Source organism: Dermochelys coriacea, chromosome 11, assembly GCF_009764565.3.
Source record: "Dermochelys coriacea isolate rDerCor1 chromosome 11, rDerCor1.pri.v4, whole genome shotgun sequence".
NCBI lineage: Eukaryota > Metazoa > Chordata > Testudines > Dermochelyidae > Dermochelys > Dermochelys coriacea.
Window position 1 is genome coordinate 69,513,295 of NC_050078.2, and position 15,999 is coordinate 69,529,293.

A 15,999-nucleotide genomic window follows, 5' to 3' on the forward strand; every position below is an offset into this window, starting at 1 on the left:
TGAAGTAAAGATATAGAGAATATATTGTGAAATATGTTGATGAAGTATCACAGTCATGAAGGAGCAAAACTTAGTTTCATATGTCCCCTACTTACCTATGCCCTGTTCCTCATAACGAGCAATGTACTGACTTGCATAACTGAATGCAGTTGGGGACAATAGGCTCTGTGGGACAAATTGGAAAACAAAATTACTGAAGAATTCACAAAAAACCCTTCATTGGGTCTGATCCAGTGGCCAGAGATGTGGCTGCAAATCTTTCCCCTGACTTCCATGAGCACTGGATCAAACATGTTATTGGTACAATTTGCAATGGTGGTCTCTAAAAGTGCCCCTATAATTTTGCATACGCAGTTGCTTCTTTGTGCAAAAACATGCATTTGTACACAAAAATCAGATAGTTCGATATCTTACAGGTTTCAGAGTAGCAGCCGTGTTAGTCTGTATTCGCAAAAAGAAAAGTAGTACTTGTGGCACCTTAGAGACTAACACATTTATTTGAGCATAAGCTTTCGTGAGCTACAGCTCACTTCATCGGATGCATTGGGTATTTTCCACCAAATGCATCCGATGAAGTGAGCTGTAGCTCACGAAAGCTTATGCTCTAATAAATTTGTTAGTCTCTAAGGTGCCACAAGTACTCCTTTTCTTTTTTCGATATCTTACGCAAGCAGTATTCACAAATAGAGGATTTTGGCCGATACCAAATTTTGAAAAATTGCAACTTTGCAACTTAATCAGTCAATCAGAATTACTTGAAGCACAGGGCCAAATTAATCCACTGAATTCTGTGGACTTATGTTTGCTTATGCAAGCAATGAATTTGGCTTTTGGAACCTAAACATCTATGATTCCAGAGAAAATTTTGTCTCCAGTCAGAGGTTTTTACTTATGAGACTAATGCCTTGACTTTATACAGTCCAGGCAATGAGAAAGGTACTCCCGTATGCCAAAATGACACTAAGGCCCAGATCCTCAGAGGTATTTAGGCTCCCAATTTGGATTGAAATCAGTGGACATTAGGAGCCTAAATGCATTTGAAGATTTGTGTGTAACTGCTTTACATTGTGGGATCCCAACGGAGTGCAGGATCTTAGGTTTCCATTGCAGGACAGAGATGGGTTAGTCAGTGAAATGTTTTGCCCCTCCTGCTAAGTCCTTTTATTCCATATCTCAGTTCAGAAAGGAACTGATATGTGATCATCCTGTTTTTTTCTCTTTTGGAGCAAGCATTACATTATAATTCTTGAGTTCTGTTTTCATTGCTATGTAAAGGGGAATTTGAGGTTTGTGTAATTAAAGAATTGCCAGCGCCAGGTGTAATGAAGTCAGCAACTTTCCCTTAAAGCTCTTCCAGAACCCCTCATTTCTATCCATAACAGCCTTGCTATTCTAGCTGTGGGTAGCTCTTGATCAGAACCTGGAGAATTCTACCTTGCGTCACATTGTGCGATGGCTTGGTGATGACAATAAACAGAGTCTAGAATGAAGCCACTCAGCTCACATTCATTTGTGACCCTTGGGAGCACCAGAAGCAAATGTCTGCTGCCAAACACTCCCGCCCCTTTATTTTAATGAGAAAAAAAAACTTACCAGCAGACTCTTCACTGAAAAGCTCAAATGATTCTCAATTACCAGCAGCACAATGAAGGGAGAAAAGGTGAGGCTGTAAATAAGGCTGCCAACCAAGGCGGCGATGTTGGTGTTGTTGAAGAAGACACTGATGAGGTAACACATGGCTATGATGGAGAGGCTGTAGTCCATGAGGTACAGGAACAGAATCACCACATTGATTTTGGGCAGGATGTTGCCAACTTTCAGTATAATGATGAGAAACACGACTGTGATTAGAAGGAAGGTAGCACTTTCAATGAACCAGGCAATGAAATGGCTGCTGGAGTTGACACCCATCATCTTCATGTACTAGGGAAAAGAAGGCAGAAAAGGGACAGCTGTTTATTAAGAGATATTTCTGATTATATACTTGTCACTGAATACTTCTCTCTCTTCTCACACTCTGGATAGTGCATGAAATTAGAGCATGCCCTCTCTGATTTTGGCATATGCTCTACTTATAAACCAGTGTAGCCTAGCAAATTTGCATCTTCGGACTATCCTGTGTTTGCAGAACAGTCCAGTACAAGAGTGACATGTGCCAGAAGGTATACATGGCCCCCAAAATCCAACGCAAATACTAACATTAGCCTCTCGTATAAGCCTATAGTATTCATTGCTTTTCTAAAACATTTTGAGTATATTTTAAAAGACTATTGAGTGGTTTTACTGCAAAGGCTCTTTTAAAATCTCAACCAATGAGCTCATTGTAAAAGAAAAAGTCAATTTCCTTATTTCCCTCTTACCTAACACTAGAAATCCAGAGCCTCCTGGTGTAAACAGACAATGCTGCAACAAAGGCTCACTCATTTACATCAGCTGTGAATTTGGCCCTCTCGGCTTTAGTAGCCTAAAGCTGCAAGAGAAACCACATTCACAGCTCTTTTCTATAACTGATGCGATTGGTTACATTTCTAACAAGCCTGCCGCTACTCTGGTTCCTGTGGAAAATGGCATGAAGCTGCGATCAATTAGATCAATCAATTAATTGGTTTGGGGTTGTTTTAAGAAAAAACCTCATTAAATTTCCTTCAATTTTTGTAAGTGTCCATTAGTTTAAGACATTTTTTGGTTATCCAGCAGCTGTTTCCATGGGAATGGTAACAGGAACAGATCTGTCTGAGTTCTTAGGTTTGCAAAAGCCCTTTGGCTCTCAGGGCTGTAGTATATGTTCACTTTGAAAATCCAATTAAATTATGGCAGGGAAAAGAACTTCACTTTGCTTTCAGTGTTATTATTTTCCCTCTGGTAGGCGCAATGAGCGAAGAGCTCTCTTTCGCTGGAGATGACGTAAAATACAACTCCTGGGGCGTTGTACTGGCTGGGGGCCTGCCCCAATTTCAGCCTCTCCTTTAGATACCCAGGGAACATTATGTCTACTGAGTTTGCAAAGCCCTCCTGATCACATGGGGTATGGGTCCAATCAGGGACACAAGAGACAAGCCATGAGACTTATGTGATTAGATTGTTCTGAGCGACCTTTCGGGAAAAGTCAAGATAACAAAAGCTTTGCAAGACAGTTTACACAAACAGAGCAATATTTCCAACACACCTCGGAACAACATACTAACCTACAGAGACCTTCCGACCAACACTACAAAAAGAAGGATTCTGGGTGGACTCCTCCTGAAGGTTGAAACAACAGACTGGACTTCTACATAGAGTGCTTCCGCCGACGTGCACGGGCTGAAATTGTGGAAAAGCAGCAGCACTTGCCCCATAACCTCAGCTGTGCAGAACACGATGCCATCCACAGCTTCAAAAACAACTCTGACATCATAATCAAAAAGACTGACAAAGGAGGTGCTGTCGTCATCATGAATAGGTTGGAATATGAACAAGAGGCTACTAGGCAGCTCTCCAACACCACTTTACCAAAAAGAGTTACCAAAAGAAACTACAGCATTTGTTAAGAAACTCCCTGAAAAAGCACAAGAACAAATCTGCACAGACACACCCCTGGAACCCCGACCTGGGGTATTCTATCTGCTACCCAAGATCCATAAACCTGGAAATCCTGGACGCCCCATCATCTCAGGCATTGGCACCCTGACAGCAGGATTTTCTGGCTATGTAGACTCCCTCCTCAGGCCCTACGCTACCAGCACTCCCAGCTGTCTTCGAGACACCACTGACTTCCTGAGGAAACTACAGTCCATCAGTGATCTTCCTGAAAACACCATCCTGGCCACTATGGATGTAGAAGCCCTCTACACCAACATCCACACAAAGATGGACTACAAGCGGTCAGGAACAGTATCCCTGATAATGTCATGGCTAACCTGATGGCTGAACTTTGTGACTTTGTCCTCACCCATAACTATTTCACATTTGGGGACAATGTAAAACCTTCAAATCAGTGGCACTGCTATGAGTACCTGCATGGCCCCACAGTATGCCAACGTCTTTATGGCTGACTTAGAACAACGCTTCCTCAGCTCTCGTCCCCTAATGCCCCTACTCTACTTGCGCTACATTGATGACATCTTCATCATCTGGACCCATGGAAAAGAAGCCCTTGAGGAATTCCACCATGATTTCAACAATTTCCATCCCACCATCAACCTCGGCCTGGACCAGTCCACACATGAGATCCACTTCCTGGACACTACGGTGCTAATACGCGATGGTCACATAAACACCACCCTATATCGGAAACCTACTGACCGCTATTCCTACCTACATGCCTCCAGCTTTCATCCAGATCACACCACACGATCCATTGTCTACAGCCAAGCTCTACGATACAATCGCATTTGCTCCAACCCTTCAGACAGAGACAAACACCTACAAGATCTCTATCAAGCATTCTTACAACTACAATACCCACCTGCTGAAGTGAAGAAACAGATTGACAGAGCCAGAAGAGTACCCAGAACCCACCTACTACAGGACAGGCCCAACAAAGAAAATAACAGAACGCCACTAGCCATCATCTTCAGCCCCCAACTAAAACCTCTCCAATGCATCATCAAGGATCTACAACCTATCCTGAAGGACGACCCATCACTCACAGATCTTGGGAGACAGGCCAGTCCTTGCTTACAGACAGCCCCCCACCTGAAGCAAATACTCACCAGCAACCACACACCACACAACAGAACCACTAACCCAGGAACCTATCCTTGCAACAAAGCCCGATTGCCAACTCTGTCCACATACCTATTCAGGGGACACCATCATAGGGCCTAATCACATCAGCCACACTATCAGAGGCTCGTTCACCTGCGCATCTACCAATGTGATATATGCCATCATGTGCCAGCAATGCCCCTCTGCCATGTACATTGGTCAAACTGGACAGTCTTTACGTAAAAGAATAAATGGACACAAATCAGACGTCAAGAATTATAACATTCAAAAACCAGTCGGAGAACACTTCAATCTCTCTGGTCACTCGATTACAGGCCTAAGAGTGGCTCTTCTTCAACAAAAAAAACTTCAAAAACAGACTCCAACGAGAGACTGCTGAATTGGAATTAATTTGCAAACTGGATACAATTAACTTAGGCTTGAATAGAGACTGGGAATGGATGGGTCATTACATAAAGTAAAACTATTTCACCATGTTCCCCCTCCCCCCCTTCCTCAGATGTTCTTGTTAACTGCTGGAAATGGCCCACCTTGATTATCACCAGGAAAAGTTTTCTTCCTCCCCACCCCCACCCCTGCTGGTAATAGTTCATCTTAAGTGATCACTCTCCTATAAATCTCTCCTCTGTTTTTTCCACCAAATGCATCCGATGAAGTGAGCTGTAGCTCACGAAATCTTATGCTCTAATAAATTTGTTAGTCTCTAAGGTGCCACAAGTACTGCTTTTCTTTTTGCGAATACAGACTAACACGGCTGCTACTCTGAAACCTCTCCTTACAGTGTGTGTGATAAAACCCATTGTTTCATGTTCTCTGTGTTTGTATATAAATCTCCCCACTGTATTTTCCACTGAATGCATCCGATGAAGTGAGCTGTAGCTCACGAAAGCTTATGCTCAAATAAATTTGTTAGTCTCTAAGGTGCCACAAGTACTCCTTTTCTTTTTTAGGTTAAACTTGAACCGGGCTGTATATAAGTTGATTTTAGGTTGAACATTTCATATAGCTGTCCCCCATTCCTCACTGAATAAAATCACTAACAACACATCGACAGCTTGTCATCCCCACCCACCCAAAAGGAAACACTCAGCAGAGGAGTTGGTTTATTTGCTGAAACTCTAGTCAGCCCCCCGCTCTCATTTTAACAAAGAAAGTAAGTGATTTCCCTTCAACTACAATTCATTCATTTCATTGACTCCATACATTTACATGTTTAGCATGTGAATTTTATACATTGAAAATGGGGCTTTTAAAACTTATGCTGCTCCAGTCAATGTCACATTATCTTCTAGATAGAAAATCTAGTCATAATTTCATTACTGTACCTCATATAGCCTTAGATCTTTCTCTTGAACAAGTTTTTTCACAAAAGCAGCTATAAACAATGACCAAGCAGCCATCAGAGCAAATGGAAGAGAGTAGGTCACACTGCTTAAGAACCTATAAAAGACAAATGCAGGATTTAGCTGAATAGAAAATGTGCTGGATTCGGGATTTATGATGAATATACTTTTCAAACAAATACTCTTTGCAGAGGAAAATCATGCTCATATTTTTAAATGTAGAGTATAATTAATATTAGAATAAGGATATTTTGTACTTACATAGGATCTTCCACCCAAGAACTTCCAAACAGTTTAAAAATATTAATGAATTAACCCTTTTTACCCTGCTACCATGTAAGTATTATTAGTCTGATTTTAACAGCTGGGAAAACTGCAGCACAGAGAAATTAAGGCCAACATTTTCAAAGCTGTGTGCCTAAAGTTAGGCACCTAAATCCAAAGTGCTGGGAATTCATGACTCCGAATAAAGTTAGTCAATACAGTCAACAGATAATTACCATTTCTGAAAATCGGGCTGCTTATTTCCCTGCCTACATATGGATTCAGGTGCCTAACTTGACACCCACATTTGCAAACTGTGGCCTAAGTGTCTTCCCCAGTGTCAGACTGTGACAGAACTGGTATTAGAATCCAAATTTCATGATCCTCATCCCTATGCTTTAGCCAGCAGACTTTCTTCCACTCAAAAGGAAGTAGTGGTGGTAGTAAATTGAGCCTACTGTATTTGAAAACAAGATTGGTACCTGATTGATTTTCCACAGTAGATTAACTTTAATGAACATATAGCATGTTCCCTTTCTGATTAAAAAAGCCAATACTATTTCTGCAAAAAGTCACAAATGAAACTATTTCAAGCAAAATTAAAATTTAATTTTGTTCTGAATTGTTTTAGTTGAAAACTCAAAGATGTCATAAAAATCAACCCATGTTCATGAAATGTTTTGATTTAGATAAAACTTCATTTTTCAACTAAAAAGAACGTCAACCAGGTCTCCAAATTTCAGCAGTTTCCAAATATTACGGTACAATGACATATGAGATTGCCACAATTTTGCCTGTAAAATGGTAACTAAATGATATCAGTTGATGAATGTTGATTTTAAAGAAGCTTCTATTGCAGCGTCATTCCACAGCTCCTGGGTATTTTAATAATTGAATGAAATGGCATCTCCTGAACTTTCCAGGTGGGGGAAAGAGAATTGTGAAGGTGAGTTGTTTTCTTGGCAGCAAGAGTACGAGAAAAGCAGCTTACAGCTCAATAATAAGTGCTCTAGGAAATAGTTCATCATAGTACACAATGATTTAACAATAATAATCTGTATTTTTGCTGTAAATAATTGACATATTGTCTGAACTATTCCTGACCACTTCACGGTCACAATAAGATGGCAGACCATTTGCATGTAAATTATCCTATTGTAACCTACATTAGGAGAAAGAAAAGGAGTACTTGTGGCACCTTAGAGACTAACAAATTTATTAGAGCATAAGCTTTCGTGAAAGCTTATGCTCTAATAAATTTGTTAGTCTCTAAGGTGCCACAAGTACTCCTTTTCTTTTTGCGAATACAGACTAACATGGCTGCTACTCTGAAACCTACATTAGGAGAATATAGCTCGCTCTCTCTGTCTCTCAGCTGATCAGCCTATAAGGTTAACAAGTGTCCTACAGGATGCAGCTAGCTTTTTAGCTCAGGTGGCATAACCTCATGCTTTGAGTATGAAATGTCCTGCATTAAGAGCGGCCATACTGGGTCAGACCCAAGGTCCATCTAGCCCAGTATCCTGTCTTCTGACAGTGGCCAGTGCCAGGTGCCTGAGAGGGAATGAACAGAACAGGTCATCATCAAGGGATCCATCCCCTGTCGCTCATCCCCAGCATCTGGCAAGCAGAGACCAGGGACACCGTCCCTGCCCAACCCTGTTCAACCCTTTCGGTCTGTCCAAGTGGAGTCAGTTATACTGCCCTCTGTAGAATGAACGTCCAAGCCAACAGGGCAATTTGTTGAACATCCCTCACTGCTGTAAAATACTTTGAAAATGGCTTTTCACGTATGCGTTTATCCGGCTTGGATGCCGCCTCTGGTCCCTGTAATAATTCAGAGACGTCACAGTCCCAAGATCCCATTTCTTATCGTAACTGTCGCACTCAGGGGCCAGATCCTCAGCTGGTGTAAAGTGGCATGTCTGTATTGAAGTCAGCTGAGTTATGCTGGATTTACACCCACTGAGATCTGGCTCAAGGTGAGCAGAATCCAAAACTCCTCACTACTGTGCCAGTCTGTTTATCAAGACTCACTCTGGTTCATACACCATTCACACTGCACCACTCGGTATAACAGGCAGTTAACCCTGACTGCTCAGTGCATTGGAATCTCATCTGTCTCCCCTCAACATTGTTGAGAGGAGGGTTACAGCCTCATCTCCTCTATAGCTCTTGAGAGAGGCATATGTAGCAGAACTGTACACTATGAACTGTGTCTAAACTGGAATTGCTGGAACAAAAAATAAAAACTGCGACTTGAAGTAATATCAAGTAACTTAAAGCTCATATTTAGGCTCATAAACTTAGGGACTTTTTTTTTTGCTCAACATATAAGTTTCCCAGCTCTAAGGTACTATCTGCTACTAAGCTACTATCTGGATTTATACACCTAATGAAATAGGCCAAGAGTCCTGAAGTCTAATTCCAGCTCCACCAGTGACTCGCTATGCCTCAATTTCCCTGTCTATAAAATGGGGGTAGTAATTTTCACCTACAGTAGTACCTATGGGAATTATGACGATTCACATATTTATAGTACTATGATGAGACAAAGCACTCTGGGTGAAATCCTCACCCCACTAGAGTCATTGGGAATTTTGCCATTGAATTCAGTAGGGCCAGAGTCTTATCCTGGATCCTTTAAAACAATAAAATAATATTTCTTTAAATCTTCATAAAGATTTTCCTTTTCTATTATGATTTTCTTTTCATGGGAGCATGGCTTTGAGGAAACCGGTAAGTCCCAGCCATTGTAATTATCCTGCTAATGTATAACATGTTCTGCAAGTCATTGTCATTGATGAGAAGTAATGGGCTTAATCCGCAGCAAGGGAGATTTAGGTTAGATATTAGGAAAAAAGGTCTAGCTATAAAGGTAGTTAAGCTCTGAAACCGGCTTCCAAGGGAGGTTGTGAAAACCCCATCACTGGAGGATTTTACGAACACTGTAGATAAACCCCTCTCAGTGATGGTCTAGGTTTACTTGGTCCTGCCTCAGTGCAGGGGTATGGATTTGCTGACTTCCTGAGGGCTCATGGACTTACATGTCCTTATTGTAGCAGGGGTAGGGAGTGGCCTGGATTTGAACAGCTATTTCCTCTGGACTCTTCCCAGTCTGCAACTCAATGATTGCTCTCTCGATACTGTCCTGGATATAGATAAAGGCTCGGCTGTAGATCTGGCTCTGCGAGGCTGAATTATGTGGGCCCACGGTCCAGATCCTCTCCCTGATCCTATTTGTCGTTTGGGAAATCCTGCTGCTCATTCGGATGGTATAATTGACCAGTGGAGGAAGGGAGAGACTGTCGGGAGTTGCTCTCCTCTGTCTGTTACTGCTTGATGGTAGATTGAAAATGACACCTTGAGAAAACAAAGTGAAATTTATTTTTCAGTCAACAATGGTTGTAGTAGGATAGTGCCACGTATAAGTATTAAATCTGAACTCCTCATTTTTATAACCCTTTTGCATATTAAAACCCAACAGTCTTTTAACTGAAGAGCCTACTGCTCAGATAGCTATGCAATTTGTTGTCACTATCAAGCATGTCAAAGCAGAGTTAGCTGTTGTTGCTCACACTGTATTTATGCTGACATTTCCAAAACCATCTGGTGATTTTGGGTGCCAAGATCCCACCCTCTGAAAAGCAGATCCTTTTAAATTGTTCCTACATCAGCACTCAGTATTGGAGGTACCCAAAATCACTAGTCACTTTTGGAAAACCTTGATCTTAGATCTAACCCGACTAGGAAAACTATAAATATTCCATACACAGATTATCAAATCTCATGTATGATAGAGGTACAGGAAATCAGTTTTAATAACTACTGATATATCACATTATTAAGGTTAGCAGAGTTTCTGTTGATAAGGGAGATGTTTTTAATGGTGGATGAATTATGGGATATTAAAAAAGAACAGTTTATTGGACTTTCAAGAAAGTCCTGAGCTCACATTCCGATTCCTTTAAAAATTAAACCAAGGACACACATAAGATCCTCTCTTTTTCCCTACTTGATATGATAGCCGAATGTTAATGGGCCAAATTCATCCATCTTTTATGAATGTAGTTCTCATCTGCCAATATATGTCTCCTACAATAATGGGCTACTATTTGGTTTCATTAAAGCATTTTAAGAACACTATGATCTGCTAAAGAAAGGTGTGGTCTCTTCATATTACTTACTTTACATATCCCTTTCCCTCTACAGGCCTATCTGGAGGACAGCTCTGTATCCTGGAGATTCACCAGGGGTTCCTAAGGTGCTCAACAGAAGACCCTACTGGCACCTTGCCAGGATACCAAGGGCTACCTACACCTAGTCTGCATGAAAAGGAGCAGATTGTAGCCCACTTTCATCTGTGATAAGGAAGCATGGCCATGTAATATGTCATGGCTGATTGGCTGAAGATTGCAGGTTGAGCATTGTTTGCTGGGACCTTTTGTCTTCCTAATATAGAACTCTGTGTATAGCACTTGACTCATGAACTGCACTTTGGCTACTGCACATGATAACAGGGTAAAAAGGGTTAATTCATTAATTACATTGGCATTTCTGTAACTGAACACGGCACTTACTTCCAAAAAGTTCATTCCTCAAAAAAAGCTCTTTAGCTACCATTTCCAGCTCCCCTCTGTTTTTTGCCACCTGAATGCGATCAAACGACACACAGGAGGATACATTTACTGCCAGGGTAGATAATGTGTTCAGCTGATTGATGATGTCAGCGTTGTTCTGCAATTCCAACCTTATATCATCTGGGGTGAAGAGGAAGGGAATGAAGCAAAAGAACCATCACTTCATTATGCTGTTAATGCTAATAACGATGGAAAAAACAATCACACTAAACATTAATTGTAAAATATTATTCTGCATTTATCAGTGCAATGAATGCATGTGGTTGACCCAATTTTTAGGTTAATCATTTTTAACACGCTCATCAGTTTGTCTTTAGGAGAATGCCAACTATGGAATGTAACAGCCATTTCAAACCAGAGGTTACTGCTAATCTGGTTTTTTAAACTGTGTATGATGTTCTCCATTCATTCCACGTCCAATGATTTTCAGTGTAATCGCCATGTCTGCTGATTTGTTTTAGCTCAGTGGCGAACACAATCTATTTTATCCAAGCCTGTCAAGTAAGAGGTAGATCTGCCATGGTGCTGTGGGTATTAGACCTGTTAATGCAGCCAATAAAAGTACTGCTGTCTTCTGGCTGTTGTACATGGTGACTTCATAATGCAGTGTAACTAATGTGGAACAGCGGCCACAAGTATAATGGTTTTGCTGCAGTTAGGACAGGTGATTGCACTCAATAGGTGACTATTTACACTCAATTCATTCTACACAGCATGCTGATATGGGTTGCAATGAGCTAGACTCACTCCTGATCTACATCAGCTTCCACTCGCATAAACAAGAGCTGTGTTGGAGTCATTGTGGATAGTTCTTTGAAAACATTCACTCAATGTGCAGTGGCAGTCAAAAAAACAAACAGAATGTTGGGAATCATTAAGAAAGGGATAGAAAATAAGACATAAAATATCATACTGCCTCTATATAAATCCATGGTACGCCCATATCTTGAATACTGCGTGCAGATGTGGTCGCTCCATCTCAAAAAAGATATACTGAAATTGGAAAAGGTTCAGAAAAGGGCAGCAAAAATGATTAGGGGTATGGAACGGCTTCTGCATGAGGAGAGATTAGTAAGACTGGTACTTTTCAGCCTGAAAAAGAGACGACTGGGCCGGGGGGGGGGGAATATGATAGAGATCTATAAAATCATGACTGGTGTGGAGAAAGTAAATAAGAAAGTGTTATTTACTCCTTCTCAGAACACAAGAATCAGCGGTCACCAAATAAAATTAATAGGCAGCGGGTTTAAAAAGGAAGATTTTTTTCACAGAATACACAGTCAACTTGTGGAACTCCTTGCCAGAGGATGTTGTGAAAGCCAAGACTATAACTGGCTCAAAAAAAAAGTAGATAAGTTCATGGAGGTCCATCAATGGCTATTAGCCAGGATGGGCAGGTATGGTGTCCCTAGCCTCTGTTTGCCAGAAGCTGGGAATGGGCAACAGGATGTACCACTTGATGATGACCTGTTCTGTTCATCTCCTCTGGGGTACCTGGCATTGGCCACTGTCAGAAGACAGGATGATGGGCTAGATGAACCTTTGGTCTGACCCAGTATCATTGATCTGATGTTCTTAAAGTGGCTGCTACATTACTCCACTGAGGGAGTAGGAAGGAGAGGGGGACTTGAGAGAGACCTGAAAACTTTAAAGCAAAACTCCAGTTCTGATGTGAGTGAATGATTAAAATCACTTCCCATCAGGCTTCCAATTCACTATTTGGGTGAATAATTATGTCTGAACAGTGTCCTCTGGTGGCCAGAGGGGATTAATACAATTTACTGCAGAAATTCTCTTGCAATGTCTATTTGACTAACATTCAGGATTGGAGTCATTTAAACTAGGTCCTATGATTTTTAAGACTATTTTTCATAGATTTTGAGGCTGGAAGGGATTATTATTATAATGGCATGCTAAACCATATTACACTATTCAGCCATTAGGTGGCACCATGTTCATTTAAAGCAGTGGTCTCCAACCGTTTTATGCACAAAATGACATTTTGAACCTAAGATCAACCCAGGATCTACCTCACCCCTTCCCCGAGGCCCTGCTCCCTCCATGCCTTCCTCCCATCTTCACTCACTTTCACCGGGCTGGGGCAGGGGGTTGGGGTGTGGGAGGGGGTGAGGGGTCTGCGAGGGAGATCTGGGCTGGGCATGGGGGGGGCCGTGGTGCAGGCTCCAGGCGGGAGGCGCTTACCACAGGCGGCTCCCAGCCAGCAGAACAGCAGGGCTCAGGCAGGCTGCCTGCCTGCTGTGGACCCACACCACTCCCAGAAGCAGCCGGCTGCTGGCATATCTCTGCATGCTGCCCCTGAAGGGAGGGTGGCAGCAGGTCTCCATGCACTGCCCGCACCTGCAAGCACCACCCCCGCAGTTCCCATTGGTCGGTTTCCGGCTAATGGGAGCTGAGAGGATGGTGCTAGGGGCGAGGTGCCCCCTCACCTTCTCCTTCCCCCAGGGGCCGCAGAGACATGCCAGCAGCCAGCCGCTTCCAGGAGTGGCGTGGGGCCATGGAAGGCAGGCCTGAGCCCCTGCACCCACTGGACTTTTAGCAGCCTGGAGATTGCGATCAACTGGCCGAGGCTCCGGGATCAACAGGTTGGTGACCATTGATTTAAAGGAACCTCAGCCATACCTGGCAGAGCATTAAAGGATCTTACGATGAACACGTCACTTGTGTATAAGCAGGCTCTGTTGCCAGTCCATATCTGGTACTGGAACATGACCATTATCATCATCTAGTCTGACCTCCTACGTAGCCCAGGTCATAGAACCTCATCCAGTAAACTCTGAATCAAGCCCATAACTTCGGTCTGAGCTCTAGCTTATCTTTTAGAAAGACATCCAGTCTTGATTTAAAGATGTCAAGTGATGGAGAATCCATCATGTCCCTGGGCAAGTCATTCCAATGTTAATTACCCTCACTGTTAAAAATGTGCACCCTATTTCTTGTCTGAATTTGTCTAGCTTCAGCTTCCAACCATTGGAGCTTTTAAAGCCTTTTTCTGATCAATTAAAGAGTCATCTGGTATCAGAATTCTATTCTCCAAGTAGGTACCTGCATGACCTTCTCATAAACCAACTAGGGAAATACAGCCTAGATGGAGCTACTATAAGGTGGGAGTGTAACTGGTTGGAAAACCACTCCCAGAGAGTAATCAGTCGTTCACAGTCAATCTGGAAGGGCATATCAAGTGGGGTCCCACAGGGATCAGTTCTGAGTCCAGTTCTGTTCAAGATCTTCATCAATGATTTAGATAATAACATAGAGAGGACACTTATAAAGTTTGTGGACGATACCAAGCTGAGAGGGGTTGCAAGTGCTTTGGAGGACAGAATTAAAATTCAAAATGATCTGGACAAACTGGAGAAATGGTCTGAAGTACATAGGATGAAATTCATAAGGACAAATGCAAAGTACTCCATTTAGGAAGGAACAATCAGTTGCACACATACAAAATGGGAAATGACTGCCTAGGAAGGAGTACTGCGAATAGGGATCTGGGGGTTACAGTGGATCACAAGCTAAATATGAATCAACAGTGTAACACTGTTACAAAAAAAGTGAACGCCATTCTGGGATGTATCAGCAGGAGTATTGTAAGCAAGACATGAGAAGTAATTCTTCTTCTCTACTCCGTGCTGATAAGGCCTTAGCTGGAGTATTGTGTCCAGTTCTGAGTGCCACATTTCAGGAAAGATGTGGACAAATTGGAGAAAGTCCAGAGAAGAGCAACAAAAATTATTAAAGGTCTAGAAAACGTGACCTATGAGGGAAGATTGAAAAAACTGGATTTATTTAGTCTGGAGAAGAGAAGACTGAGAGGGGATGTGATAATAGTTTTCAAGTACATAAAAGGTTGTTACAAGGAGGAGGGAGAAAAATTGTTCTCGTTACCTTCTGAGGATAGGACAAGCAGTGGCCTTCAATTGCAGCAAGGGAGGTTTAGGTTGGACATTAGGAAAAACTTCCTCACTGTTAGGGTGGTTAAGCCCTGGAATAAATTATCTAGGGAGGTTGTGGAATCTCCATCATTGGAGGTTTTTAACAAACACATGCCAAGGATGGTCTTGTTTTTATATAGTCCTGCCTCGAGTGCTGGGGACTGGACTAGATGACCTCTCAAGGTCCCTTCCAGTCCTATACTTCTATGGTTCTATGATTCCTCTTTTACAATTATTTTTGACATCTATTATTTAACTAGGTTTTAATCCATTTAATATGGAAAACAGTAATTTTGTATAGTGTTAATTTTTTTTATCAGAATGTCATGCAGGACTAAGTCAAATGACTTACAGAAATCTATTATCTCAGCACAGTTACCTTTCTCGACCAAACTAGTGATCAGTTTATGATGAGATACATTTGTTTGACAAGCTCATTTTTCATAAAACGATGTTGATTGGCATTAATTATGCTACTGCCCTTTAATTCTTTACTGATGATATCCCATATCAGCCTTTCTGAAATTTTTCCTGGGATCACTATCAGGCTAACTGGCCTGATCTGCATCATCCTGTTTACCTTTTTTAAAAATATTGGTTTGACATTAGCTTCTTTAAAAACAACAACAACATAGTAACAAGTTACATTTCAGGGATCCCACAGCTAAAAGACTGGCTTATGCATCTGATAATGTGTTTTGTGTTACACACTGGATGCCACATAAGACATATTTATGGAGAGGATGAGTGGCATTGGGCTAAGGTACAAGACTGGATCTCAGGAGACTGCACTTCAAGGCAAAATCTGCCACAGAATTCCTGTGTGCCCTTGGCTAAATCACTTAAGCTCTCTATGCCTCAGTTTCCCATCTGTAAAACAAGGATCATAATGCTCCCTTTCTCCCCCCATCTGTCTTATCCATCCATAATGTGGGCATTCAAACCACACTGCTCAGGACATATGCTGATATTTTAAGAGGATGAAGGAGGAATCTTTCCAGCCCCACAAAGCATGAAGCATTGCAAATATACACTATGGATGAGCTTGATTGGCACTAATGCATCAGCTACTGGCCAGCAGGAATCGCTACACCA

At 41.9% G+C, this 15,999-nt stretch overlaps 1 protein-coding gene across 1 annotated transcript in view; it reads right to left on the minus strand.

Annotated features, from left to right (window-relative positions):
- The window catches only part of ABCA12 (ATP binding cassette subfamily A member 12), a 129,294-nt gene that overhangs the window by 59,268 nt on the left and 54,027 nt on the right, over positions 1-15,999 (minus strand). Inside the window, exons 19-23 of the mRNA XM_038421754.2 lie at positions 10,895-11,074; positions 9,362-9,677; positions 6,033-6,147; positions 1,594-1,923; positions 96-165 (exon numbers count right to left, since the gene is read on the minus strand). Coding sequence (XP_038277682.2) covers positions 96-165; positions 1,594-1,923; positions 6,033-6,147; positions 9,362-9,677; positions 10,895-11,074 — 1,011 coding nt within the window. The remainder of the gene's footprint in view (positions 1-95; positions 166-1,593; positions 1,924-6,032; positions 6,148-9,361; positions 9,678-10,894; positions 11,075-15,999) is intronic.